Source organism: Hippocampus guttulatus, chromosome 15, assembly GCF_054856545.1.
Source record: "Hippocampus guttulatus isolate MCC_2025c chromosome 15, RoL_Hgut_1.0, whole genome shotgun sequence".
NCBI lineage: Eukaryota > Metazoa > Chordata > Actinopteri > Syngnathiformes > Syngnathidae > Hippocampus > Hippocampus guttulatus.
Genome location: NC_141275.1, coordinates 6,348,262 through 6,362,156, shown reverse-complemented (window position 1 = coordinate 6,362,156; position 13,895 = coordinate 6,348,262). Strand labels below are relative to the sequence as shown.

The 13,895-nt window shown below is 43.8% G+C and overlaps 1 protein-coding gene across 4 annotated transcripts in view; it reads right to left on the bottom strand.

Moving 5' to 3' along the window:
- The window catches only part of mtmr4 (myotubularin related protein 4), a 32,221-nt gene that overhangs the window by 4,303 nt on the left and 14,023 nt on the right, over positions 1–13,895 (bottom strand). For 3 of the 4 annotated variants that reach the window (XM_086131154.1, XM_086131155.1, XM_086131152.1), the window contains 14 exons: positions 11,124–11,240; positions 9,307–9,336; positions 8,824–8,906; positions 8,403–8,569; positions 8,168–8,264; positions 6,934–7,047; positions 6,665–6,864; positions 5,403–5,531; positions 4,332–4,443; positions 3,389–3,584; positions 2,594–2,779; positions 2,253–2,423; positions 1,734–1,888; positions 4–1,435 (listed from right to left, as the gene is read on the bottom strand). In XM_086131154.1, coding sequence (XP_085987280.1) covers positions 4–1,435; positions 1,734–1,888; positions 2,253–2,423; positions 2,594–2,779; positions 3,389–3,584; positions 4,332–4,443; positions 5,403–5,531; positions 6,665–6,864; positions 6,934–7,047; positions 8,168–8,264; positions 8,403–8,569; positions 8,824–8,906; positions 9,307–9,336; positions 11,124–11,240 — 3,189 coding nt within the window. The remainder of the gene's footprint in view (positions 1–3; positions 1,436–1,733; positions 1,889–2,252; positions 2,424–2,593; positions 2,780–3,388; positions 3,585–4,331; positions 4,444–5,402; positions 5,532–6,664; positions 6,865–6,933; positions 7,048–8,167; positions 8,265–8,402; positions 8,570–8,823; positions 8,907–9,306; positions 9,337–11,123; positions 11,241–13,895) is intronic. The other variant, XM_086131153.1, reaches the window with a different exon arrangement.

The window sequence follows — 13,895 nt, the reverse complement described above, 5'->3', positions numbered from 1 at the left end:
AACGATATCATCCTCGTAGTCGATGTCGGGCTCTGAGGGAGGGGTGCTGTATTGTTTGCTCTCCAATCTCATCCGCAACTGTCGCACCTGCTGACGCAACACCTCTACTTCCTGTTTGTAGCCTGCCTCGATCTGACGCAGTCTTTGCTGCACGGCGTCCATGGGCACCGGCAGCCCGTCGTCGTCAAGGTACGCTGGAGTTTGCAGCGGGAGAGGGGAGCAGGAGAGGGAGGGCGAAGGGTATGATACGGCTGGCAGCTGGTGGCACACTAGTGAGCAGTTGTTGGCCACAGGTGCGTTCAGGCTGGTGAACCCTGCCACGCTTCTTGCTGCAGACGGCCATCCGGGCTGCACGGGGCTGCTGGGACAACAAAGAGCCTCCTTGCGGCAGCACTGGGGACCGCTGGCGAGGGCAAAGCCTTGCGAGCGGAGAAGCTTGTAGGCAAGTCGGCGACTCTGGTAGGCGTTAGACTGCAGAGAGCGGCTGGCACCGTGAGTGGCACCGCCGCAAGCGGACTGCATTAGGCCCTGAACGCTCTCCCAATGGGGGCCCATAAGTGACATGTCTGACAGCGGACTCTGGGAGATGAGATGGCGAGCGGCTCCCTGGATGCAGTCCATTGGAGATGCTGCAGCAGGTAACGTTTGATCTCTTCCTTTGACAAGGTCTGTTACCCCCTCTTTGCGTGGCTCAGCTGACACATGCGCCCCTTGCTGCTCCTCATCCGTAAAATGATTCAGAGTAAGACCATTGCTCTGCGGGTGAGGCAGGGCGTGGGAAAGTTCTCCTTGATCTGTAAGAGTCTCAGTGGAGTCCTCCATGGGAACCAGTGGCTTTAGAAGCTTCAGAGTCATGAGGTCATCAGACTCCAAGAGGCCATTTTCCTGGCTGTCAAGCAGGGAGCCGAGTAGGGTGGCTGCAGCTGGTATGGCGTCCTGGCTCAGTGGTAAGCACGGCTCTGATTTAGGAGTGGCCGGTGTGGTGCTCTCAGCAGTCGCAGAGGGTCTCGGGGCCTCCAGCAAAGGGGTTGGAAGAGGGGGAGAGATAGGTGTGTGTGTAGAATCTTGCTGCAGGACAGGAGCAAGAAATGGAGTGTGAGCCTGCATAATGTCAGAAGCTCGGGGGACAGGAGGAAGCGGTAGGGGCTGAGTGGTGAGACACGGCTCCTCTGGTGCATCTTCGCCACATTCAGCACCTGAGCCATCTGATGGCTTGGTAGGACACAGCTGTGGAATTTTCTCATCGCCATCGTCAGACGCCATCTCGTCAGAGCAGTCGTCTGCGGCTGTACTGTCCGGGGTGGGCGTGGCCTCCAAGGCAGGGCGATCCTCCTGGCAATGCTGATTAAGATTGGGGTCACTGGATGTCCGTGTTAGGGGCATCCCATTCTCAAAAGCAGACAGAAGGTTGTCCATGGAGCGGGTCTTGGGAAGTCTAGAAATCAACATAATTCATGGCTAAGTATATTTGACTTGATATAGTTCCTCAGTTACGACCATACTTCTTGTTGCTGTAAGCTGGGAGCCCTCATATAACCAGAATCTCTTTCTTTATCATTTCTTAATTTATAGATGTTCATTGAGAATGTTTTCTAAGTTTGCATCCCAAGGAGAAACCACATTCATAGGGAGCCAAAAAAGTTTGAGAAACTCTGCTTTCATAAATAACAGTGCGAAGGAAAATTGTGCAAGTAACATTGAATCCAAGAGGTGAAATTCGCATCAAAATGTACCTGTCAAGGGAACGGGAGCCAAGTTCATCCCCTGTGACACTCGGGGACAAGTAGAGTTCCATAGATTCGTCCACAGCAGTGCAAGGGGAGGAGGTGGGGAGGTAAACTGCTGTCCACAGTTGTAATGCGCGCGTGTGGCAGACTGGCTGCAGCACCTTCAAGTTAAACAGTGAAAATAAACCACATAAAACCAATAGGTGGCAGTATATCACCTTAAGAATCGACCACTGTGTAAGAAGCAAAGAAATGCTAACTTCTTTAGCATGTGCTAAAACTAGCTTTAGGTAAGTCTGTTCAATTGATCTAACTCCAAGAAGATTGTTTTTGTAAAGGTAGAATTGTAACAGCCCGAATGGATTGCCAGCTGAAATTAGGTATTTTGTGGGCTGAATCGTTGTAACACCTCTCCGGTACGCCCCAGTGTCTCAGTAAAATGGGAAAGAACATTAACAGAAGTGATTTTAGAAAGGTTCTGGTGTCCATTCCAGAGTAAAATGTAACAAAATTGTAAAAACTGACCATGTCATGGCTTGGGATGTAGAGAAAGTTCTGAAAGTTCTTGTTTCCTGTGCGAAGCAAGGACCAGACGGAGCAGGTGCGTTTGTAAATGTTCCTTGCCTCTCTCTCACGAGCATTGTTACAAAGGAAGGTACCATATAGACATGAGTACGTATGTTGCACCAACTTGACCTGCATAAAAAGACATGAGAAATAGAACCAAGAATTACACTTGCATGATTATGTTGTTAACGCTGTACAAAATGTTCATGTCCTCTCAAAAAACGCCAAGCAAGTCCTTTGTATACTGATGACAACAGACAATGATTAGAAAGGCAAAACGGCACATGACGACCACCCACCAAGAAGGCCTCGTTGAACTCAAACAGGCAGGGGAACTGTTTGAGCAGCTGGTGAACACAGTCAAGCCACTGCAGAAAGACGGGACACTGCTCGCTAACATCGTCAGCGTTCTCCTGGTGGCCACAGCGGTCACCAAACTTGTGACCGTAGTCCAACCAATCAGTCTCGACAAGTAACTGGAAACCCTGTGGATCACGTGGTTGTCAGTACATCATAATGTGGAGAAATGTAACAATCTATATCAGGGGTCACCGACATAATGACCATGTCACATATGTAGCCTGCGGGCCTGTTTGAAAAATAACTCACCGATAATGGAACATCATTTTCTAAGAATGTTGTCGAAGCAACCATGAGAAGATGTAAACACTTGCAGACATTTATGGAAATAAAGCCTCGCGTATTGACATTTAACTGCTTCCTAATTATTATGAGAAATCATGGATGGTGCACTGTCTTCACATATGTCATTAATTAATAATATAATAACATGACCGAATATAATTTGAGCAAATGTGTAATTTCAGAAGTGTGTATCATACTATTAGCCTGGTAATCAGTACCCAAGAAGTAGCTCTCACTTTCAAAAAGGTTGCTGACCACTGATCTACATACACCACGTCATATTGTTTCAGGGCAACTGATTCAGGGTGTCCCCCGCCTACTGCCCGAAGACGGCTGGGATAGGCTCCAGCACCCCCCGCGACCCTAGTGAGGATCAAGCGGTTCGGAAAATGGATGGATATTGTTTCAGTGGTCAAAGAGAAAAGTACACCAGGCAGACAGACCATCACCTCAAGTGTTCTGTAGTAAGGATCCAAAAGGATTTTGGCCAGGGCAACAATCTGGGGTGTACGGTCCCATCCATCTGAACAGTGCACAAGGACAGGACGACCTTCTCTCTCCAGTGAGGAACACACCAGGGTGGCCGCCTTCAACATTACAGACAGGTGCTGCAGCCAACGGGTGCTCTCCAGAGCTGAAAGCCAGCTAAGAAAGAGAAGAGATGACTCACCTTAAGAGAAGAGACCCCTTAACCAACATATGGACTGTCACGAGTTAAACTCCCGAAGACAAGACATTGAATAGATGCGGCCAATCAGGGGTTGGCAAAAAATGACCCAGGGGCCACATATGGCCGTTTTTAATCATGCCCATAAGCATTAAATACTTCTGGCATGAATTTAGTTTTTCCCCGCAAATTAGTTAATTACAATCTATCCATTCATATATCGTATAGAACATAAGAGACCTTTTTTTTCTTCAAATGAACTCACTTCAACAGATTCTACATAAAATACAAAAAATAAGACTGCTATATTTTATTCAATAAAATTGCAAACGTTTCCTCACATCTGTACTAGACTGACTTAAGGAGAAGGGCAGCACTGCTGCCCCTATGTAAAGTATATGGAAGCCCTCCTGCGTCATTCGATGCCAAAACGATCTCAACAAGCTTGAATGAAAAACAATGCGGCATCACAGTTTCATGTACACACCGCCACAGACAAAAACACTTGAGTGAACACTGGGGTAAACAGAAACACATGACACATGGCTCCAATGTCTGAGTGACCAGACAGACAGCTGGCCCACTCAGCAAGAACGAGATTGGACCCGAGGCAGCCTCTCCATCTCTTGTGGTGGAGCTTTTAGAGCAATTCACAAAGGGGGGGAGGGAGAAAGGGGGACACCGCAGCAGACACTCAAATCAAAAGGTCAAACGGGTCGACTTACTTTCCTGGATCAGGTATCTGACTGCAGACTGTCCTCAAGGCTTGAAAACTGTTCCGGATGGCGTGGATGTTGGCCATTCCCATAAACATCACCTCACAGTTAGGGTAATACTCTGAACACAAACAATGATAATGTCACACACATGGATGTCGTGCATTTTTGTAAAGCGTTCACCTTTCACAGATCTAAGTTATGGAGGGTCCCAAAAAAACAAAATACTACGTAGCCTTTCTATGTACCCTACACCGCAGTGTAGGGTACATAAATGGCAGAGCGTCACACAACGTCACACAACAGAGCGTGACACAACAGTCCTTTGAAGAGTTGACAAAAACTCAAAAACAGCTGCCAGTATTGTGCAACAACGACCGTCATTAGAAGAACTCAAAACACACCTTTTGCCATTTTGTAGTAAATAAACTTATTCAGAGAAAAACAGAACATTTTTTTCTGGGTGGCCCCATTGTTGCAATTTGTTTACTGTCATATTCCTTTTTTGTTTAATTTACTAGCTGGTTACAGTGTGTTGCTATTTAAAACAAACACACAAGCCAGTTCGGGGTTTAGTCTTACAAAGCATACCGACACACACTGAATTAACTATAATAAGTGGTGGAAAGTACAATTAGTTTGAAAATAAGTGCATGTACAGTATATTAGTGAACAAATACAGTAGAGCCTAACTACTTGAATGAAACAAATTAGAAATCGACCTACACCTAACGCATGCCACAATCTTAAGGAAATCTGCGAAAGTCTTGTTTTTCTGCACACTTTGACAGGGAAAGAAAGGGTCAAGTTCAATTATTATTTAAAAAAATTACTCTGGACTAGAGAGAGTTACTAGATATTTAAAGGTTAAAATTTGACACTTGAAACTTAGTGATTATGTTTCTGTTATTGCTTAATGACAACTTAAAAATAATAATCATATTAAGACAACAGCTTCCTTGATTGAACTGCGTTTTACTTCTTCGAGTCCACCTGAACAGCGACCTGTCCCCGTTTTAACAATGGTGGTGCTGAATGTGGCGGGCACAGTGAGTAATTTGATCAATTAATAGTACTAACCTTCACACTCACAGCCTCCACCTTTTGCACGGTTGGCCACTGCAGCAGTGTATGAGCGAGCATCCAGAATCAGCAGCTTCTGTCGCACAGTGTTGTCATCACAACCTGAGCTACCGGTCAGTGAAGAGTCTGATGACACAAGACAAAGACACCATTTGTGTTATTATTCGCAGATGGTGTTATTGGATGCAATCAGCAGTCAGAGGAAGGGAGAACAAGGGAATCTCGGAAGTCACAGGGGACATTTAGAAGAATACTGATTATTCATATGTGCTGTTGGTATAAACTGTTGGACAGCAGAAAGAAACCCCCCAGCTAATAAAATTAAATGCAAAATAAATACAATCACAACAGCATATATACACTGAATAATGCATTTGATCAATTACTAGTTGGTATAAATTAAGGCTGCTTTAAAATTGCTCACACCTCTGACCCCCATGAAGATAAGCGGTTTGAATAATGGTTAAATATAGAGAATCTTCCTCACACTTCTGTCTGGTAAATGTATTGAAATATAAACAAACTACCGTATTGGCCCGAATATAAGATGGTGTTTTTTTGCATTGAAATAAAGTGGGAGTCGTCTTATATTTGGGGTCCAAACATTTTACCCATTCACGACGCTAGATGGCGCCAGATATCATTGAAGCGAATGCTGAACTTGACTCCCCAGGCCAAAGCGAACCCCTGTCACGAAGAATAAAAAAATAGCGGTAACACGAAGAAGAAAAATAAAAAATAGCGGTAAGAAAGAAAAGAGAAGAAAATTATAGAAGAGATAACAGAAAATGGAGAAACGTAGCGACAATCTGGAGAAAAGTGGGTCGAAGATCGGCCAGGTTAACCGGCAGCTGAGGAGAAGTTTTGATGTAATTTACATTTCAAAAACCAGAAGCCATTCATTTACGAATGTGATTGCACTTTAGTTTAAATATTTAAATGTTCAGATTTGAATGAGGCATAATAACATGCTTCTTCTCTCAAATATAATATAATCATTTGTTTCAGATGTACTGCAATTATTTTCTGTATAAAAATGAATTTGGTGTTCAAAAAGTATTTTTTCAAACTTGAGTCTTGAAAAAGAGGGGGTCGTCTTATAATCAGGGCCGTCTTATATTCGGGTCAATAAGGTATCTTGTTGAATAATCACTGAATGAATTGATTGTGGCGCGGGTTTGCATTCTCGTCAAGTAAAATACTGTAGTCAAATCATGCTGGGTTGGCAGAATATACAGCTGTAAATCATGACACTTTACCAAAATCACTGTCAGATGAGTCGGGCGCTTCTCCACGTTGCTGGCAGGCAGGTGCACCACAAGTACCCTTGGCTCCTGAATCCATTTGACAAGCTTTGGCAATGGATGTCACCAGGTACTCATCATCTGTATTTCTCCAGCCCCACCAGCTGATCTCAGGCTGGCTGCAGCGTGCAATCACTGCCCCGTTCTTCTGGTGTCTGGAAATCAAGATTGGGGTCATAAAATCGTGGTCCCTGAAAACGTAAATCGCAGATTAACTAACTGACCTGTAGACCACTACGGGAATCCTCTTCCAGGATCTGAAGGAAGCCACACTCTCTAGCTCTTTGTCGGTTATCCATATTGGAACGAGAAGCTTCTGTGGGTAACTGGAGCAAAGCCTGAAGACACAAAATGTAGTTTGAAACTTCATATTATACAGCAAGAGAGCTTGAGTGGGCAGTGATTCAACTTGAGGGGGAAAAAAAAGAAACAGCACAAAAAACATGCATTTTCATTAACATATTTTTGTTGCCAAAAATTTACTTTCTAAAAAAATGTTAAATCACCTGTTAAAGCTGTCAAAGGGGGAGGGAAGAGACAATCGAACACTGTGCCGAATCATGTGGCTCAGCACGTTGTGGCTTGTTTAATTCACACATTCTCCTGTTTGTATAGAGACACTGTACATGCCTGAGGAAATGAATATAATATGGTCTCTCTTACAGTGATGTGGCATTCTTGTAGTGTTACACTCAAACTGTTTTCTTCTAATTGCCGCATATAGGAATGGCATTTATGTATGTGTGTTAAAGACTTGACTTGGTTAAAGGTGGCAACTCAGCGATGCTTTTGTCATAAGCAGGCTGGACGAGTCCAACAAGTGGATACATTGTCACAAATAGTTGAATGGACCATCTTGCCTCCATTCCCACAGTCATAGCCATGATACTGTAAGCAAACGATGCGAGGTGAATTGCATGTTGCTTGTCGCTGAAGCAAATGACAGGCTTCCCGAATGAATACAGCCAGTTTAAAAGCCACTCAGAGGGAATGGATTGAAAAGTGGTGACTGTCAGGACTAATTCATTCACAGAAGACGAAAAGTAACAGAAAGAAAATGCTGTCGAAGTCATCCTGACTGCTTGTGTTTTATAAAGGGGAGTTAGCAGCGGGCTCGCTTGCACACCCACATCGAAAATAAGTCAATGTTTGCTATCCTGTCTCAAATCAACCAGAGTTTTACTATGTATCACGTCAACACCATATTAGCAATCTAAGATGCTAAACTTGTCACAGGGAATTAGAAAAAAAAATGAAAACATTTAATCACAGGAGACATCACTTTTGGCATAATACCAAAAAAAAATTAGACACCTCTACAGAACAGCACACGGCAGTCACAAACACTGAATGTCCATGAATAGCTAAACAAACCACTCAACCATTTTAATTCTCATGCTGTTATTTAACAAAATCAGAGATGCCATGCTATTTATGGATGCAACATATGTGACATACTTGTATTTGCAATTAATGGATGATACCCTCCAGATGTTTTGCGTGTCAAAGCCCATTCTTTTAACCTCCATCTCCATTCTCTGACGCACGTGATCACCTGCAGACAAATGGAACAAAGACACATACTTTAGGGAGGGGGGGGGGGCTTTCTATGGTCATATTGTCTCAACGTATTGTAAAAAGAACATTATCATTTATGATTGCGATATGTCTGAATGTGTGCGCTTGTACAGACCTGGGCGACACAGATGAACATGCTGATCCTCATCATCAGCACTGCCTCCCAGACACCATGCATGATAGGCCAGGGCAAAGAGGTCTTCGAGTCGTGATGGGTGAGCTATGGCCCCGCTCAGACGCTTGACCCAGTCCTGACACTGCTTGAATGTGGTGAAGTGGCACCTACAATGCATAAGGAATGTGAAGCCTCCGGCAAGTGTTTGATATCCATTATATCACATACCCACTTAAATCGAAGCCTTCAGATAATGACACCACTAGCACATCTGATTAATTGATAGAAAGTGGCAAGTTAGCAAGAGGCACTTAAGTGGCAATTATTCTATAAATACCCAAAAGAGATGTCTTATAACAAGGCAACGGGATCCAAAATATTTCCCCATCATCTAATGTCCTCCATATTTTCTTCTGTTTACCTGACAACTTTGGAGTCTTTGCAGATAATGTGCAGCTGGGCCATGTCTCTGCTCTCCACGCTCTCGATCAGCCTGAGGGGCACCTGTAGGGGGAGACAAAGAGCATGTGTAAATGGACCTGGCGGACCGCTGACAGAGAACAAAGCAGAGACTAAGATGACCACCCTCAGGTCGGGAACAGACCAATCCAAGCAAGGCCTTTTCCATCACACTTTCAAGGCCTCCATCACACAAAGCAGCAAGTATAGACCTGACTTTGCCCAAAGGAACAACAAGACGCTTAAATAATAAATGTGTGTCATGAAGGAAGGTGCTTGGGTTGTCCCAAATCTGTCTGAATTTCCTGCACAAAAACCGAGCAGTGTCGCGGGAAACTGTAGCATGTCAGTTTTTCATATGGATACAAGATGCAATGCATCCTTGCTTTGGAACGGAAAGCGTGCCAGTTTTTGGGCAAGGGGTGCTTTAACACGAGGTACTCACAGATATTTCATTGTCCACATCTGGGTAGGTCTAAAGCACAGCAACAACATGGAGCACACAGAGAGGGAGGACACAGAACAAGAGGAAATGGAAAATTAATTAAAACCAGGGAAAAATAAGGAATGACAAGTTAAAAGGGAAAGAAAACATGAGTTTGAAGGATTCCAGATAACAGAGCGCATGACGCAGTGTGCTACTTGCCGCGTGACCACATGACCTTGCCAAATTGAAATCATGGAGGGATAGACAAACATGGACAGGAGCAAAGGGCAACAAAACAGCTTGAAAGAATGAGAATAACCTGTGAATGGGGGTGTGGAGGAGAGGTCGTTGATTGTTGAAATTAAAGCAAGTGTTTGTCACTGCTGTAAGAGGTAAAGTCGCTAGTCAGTCTGATGGCCGTGTGATTTTCTTTTTTTTTTGTCCTTGCCATCTGTTGTAAAAATGACAGTGTTTCTGGCAAATGTGTCAAGGATTCGTGAAGGAGAAGTTTAATGTAGTCAGGATGTTTTAAAGGCTGGATTTATAATCCACGGTTCAAGTGACAATTCCAATTTTGTACTACCAAGTGGGACAATTGCTTCAATTGGTGACGTTTACACACCCATGATTGCTGAAACCAAACACACATGTGCACACAGGAAAGGGGAAAAGAAAAAAAAAAAACAAATATAATTCCAAGCTTTTATCTCAGAGAGCCACACAGCGGACCCCTGCTATTCATGGAGAAAGGCCTGTAAATAGCAAAACATTGCATATAACTGACGGCCATTGAAATGCATTAGAGCGAGAGAAAAAAAAAAGCACCCCCCCCACACAAAATTCTTCCAAAAGCACTGCTAAGCAACATGTTTACACCTGTGCATGGTGCAATCCCAAATAAACAATTTGCAACAATTGGAAACAAAAATTTGAATACACACATCTGCGGGTGCTGAACCACAAATGTGCATGGGTCCAGTGTGTACAGAGATTTATTTCATCATGAAAGGGCTACAATTACATTCCATGACTTTAATTTATTAAACACCCCAAAATAATTCCGCCAAGCAATTATAGATATTTGTGCGTGTGTGTGTGTGTGTATGTATATGTATGTGTGTGTGTATATATATATATAGGGGGTTTTTTTGCTACTTTACAGCTTTTTGTTAAAAGGTGACAGGCAAACAGTGGATGGTCGACTTTTTCAGAATTTTGTGGTGGTGCTCTTCGAGTCTTCACAAGAATAAAGAGCACTGAGCAGCAGCCCAATCACATCTTCACTTTCAAAACAAGAGCACACTGTTGTAAGGTAAAAATGTTAAATGCAGCTACTTGCTCACAAATTGGACTTGAGCACAAAGCAGAGTGAAACAAACCATTTTTGCCCGTGACGTGGCAAGCCATCTGACATACCTAAAGTGTGACTTAGTGTCTCGTGCATTGATGAAGGCAGCAAGTTGTGAGCAAGCCGTGAGAACTACATGTGAATTGCAAAACGCGTAGACTATCGACACCTCATATGTATTTTGCAGTACTGTGCACTAACAGGTGCACACATGAGCAGGATGCTCTTCCTGGATTGGTTATGAGGGAGCCACCGATGCTGCTGCACTACCCGTCTCCCGAGTCCTGCACAGAGGGAGCTGAGGGAAATCCACCCCTCAGGAGCAGCATCCAATGATGATTGACGAAATTTTGACTTTCAAACTGCTTATTGTGAGCCTTGTACATGTACAGTATGTCCATATTGGTGGATTTAGTACATACCCGTAGACCTAGATTGATCACAAAGTAATTCTTTTGTACGAGTTAAGTCAGTGAGGTGGACTTACATTGATGACCGACTCCTTGAATTTGATGTGGAGTCTGTAGTTAGAAATGGCAATGACAGCCTCATCCGCCTGGCCGAGATATTCCACCCCTTCCCCCTGAAGAACTGGAAAGGGGACCTATCAAGACAACACACACAGATTATATTAACACAACTACCGGTAGTAACAAAGCATCAACACGTATCAAGTGATTAGGAAAAAGGTATAGCTGTGCCATTTACACCTCCAGAATCAGGTATTTAATGGCAATGTGCAAGTTGACAATACTGTATTTGGATTTTTATCTAATTTTGTTCAGAAATTACTAGCGGCGACACGGTCGTTGACTGGTTAGCTCGTTCACCTCACAGTGCAGAGAGGTGCAGGGTTCGATTCCAGCTCCCGCTTTCCTGTGTGGAGTTTGCATGTTCTCCCCGTGCCTGTGTGGGTTTTCTCCGGGTAACCCCCCCCCCCACACCCCCTCTCCCATTCCAAAAATCATACATGCTTAATGGCACACTCTGAGCCTCTTATGTACTGTGGCGGCATTCTGGCACAGGGTACCGTTAATCTATGCAGTCGACAATAAAATCTCAAGACTACAAAAGGCATCTTACAGAGGAATTTGTTACCCAGTGTCAGAAAGCTTGCTCTCAGTAGCAGGTCACGGGTATTGCAACAGGACTATGATCCAAAACACACAGCTAAAAACATCCAAAACATTGGTCTATCTATCCTGAAGTGAGGGAGAGGCTATGAATCGAATTGAGGGGTATCAACAATTTTGTCCACTGATGCAGAAGACTATTGCTTTGGCGAACAATTTCCTGTCCTGTCTTTTTTTGAGGAGTTGAAAAGTGTGATCCTTTGTCGTCTGTCAGTGAATACAGAGATTTAATATACTTCAAATCTCCTTAAATGTAAAAACCCAAGATGCATTGTCAGTGTGCCATCAATGTTGAACCCGACATTTTGCCTGCACCGACATGTCTTCCGCTATCAACATGACATCAGGGAATGAGCAATTTCAAGCCCAGTCCCGCCGTCTGGCTGGTGGAGAGACCACGTTAGCTTGTCCTGCATGAGCATGCAATGCCGAGTCACGCAGGGGAGGACCCACTGATGTGGAGGATATGCAGCAGACAGCAGAGCAGATGGGGATTATTGTAAAATATTCGAAAATGGAGACTGCTTTAACTGGGTGAACAGCACAGTCTTAGCTAAAATCACGAAGGAAAGTCAATAGACAGCAATACGTGTTTGGATTACACATTAAACCACAATTGTTTTAAGACTGACCATAAATGCTATTGTTTGGAGGAAAGTCTTCAGCGTAGTGTATTAAACTGTCGCCGCACCCGCTGTTGCATCTGTACTGTGTGTGCGCACATTGGTTGGATGCATGTGGAAACAGCTTAACCTGGGAATTGGAACACATGCTGCACCGAGACCGAAACAGCCAAATATAGGCAGTCAGATGGCTGACACCAGAGACTCAGATACGCAGGGAGGCCCCTATTTTAATGACATCAAAAAGTTGATCGAAAAGATAAAACATTTAAACAACATAAAGATTCATGTTTGGGTCTAATCATGTTGATGGTGAAATATCTAGATTCTTCGCAGTTTGGAAAAAAAACAACCTGTGTGCGAGTTCACACATAGCCAATTGAATTTAGTATTGATTCGAAAGCAGCAGAAATGAGAATGTCGGTCTTCGGTCTTTGTGCTACTCTGCAAACGAGACCAAAAGATGTCCTGCTGAGAGTGCCACCGTTAACATGTTGTACAGCCTGACAGCATTCAACCAGCTGCACTCCAAAAGTAGATGTATGAGTCACTGAGAGGCCTGCGAGTGCAGCAGAAGATAGTATGGCATGTCCTCCATAACACTTCGGCAGCAGAAATAATTAATTTAGAAAAAGGGTGAGCGAGAATATAAGTGCAAGTGAGAGAGAGAGCGAGAGACTCATAAATAACAGTGACTTGTGAGTCGTGACTTCCGGTTGAGGGAGCTGGCCAATCAGAACATGCAAGTATGCATACACAGCTGCACGCATGCATGCATCACAGCTGCTGCCTTAGCAGAGTGTGCTAAACCATATATTTAATGGGGGATTGCCGGCTAGAAAACTGAGGTGTCAGTGAAAGTAACAGTGGGAGTGCCTTCACAGAAACGAAGACAATATGAGAGCTCGTGTGCAAGGGAAGAGGGTAACCAACATGACTGGGCAGACAAATGAAATGGGACCTGTTTCAAAATGACCAAAATGAGAACAAGTAACAGCAGAACCTGTTGTATTGTTTCCACATTCCACCTTATTTGACGTGTTGACTTTTGATCCAATTAAAGAATACTGAGTGACTAAATAAGTTGGATACAACGTGTAGCATACAAGGCCCCCTGCGTGTAGCAAACATGACTGCACTAGACAATCATGAAAAAAATAAAAAAAATACCCCTACACAACAGTGGATTGATCCTCGAACACAAACGGCTTGCTGCTGCAGAAAAACACCATGCGTGTTGATGATAGATACTTGCCACACTTCGCTTTTTTAAAAAATGACCAAGCACTTCGCATGTGTAACTGTCCACATAGACAAAGCAGTATATTTGCTTAACCTGTTATCAAATTACCTGAGCATGGCAGACTTTACACACTGTTCATTTTGTTGTAATCTCTGGCCTATCGCCGTTTAGCATGTTCCTGCGTGTGTGCAACAACCACCTGCAGGCAAAACTCAGCGCATGATTTATGTACCCTTTAAAAAGTGCAACCACTGACTGCA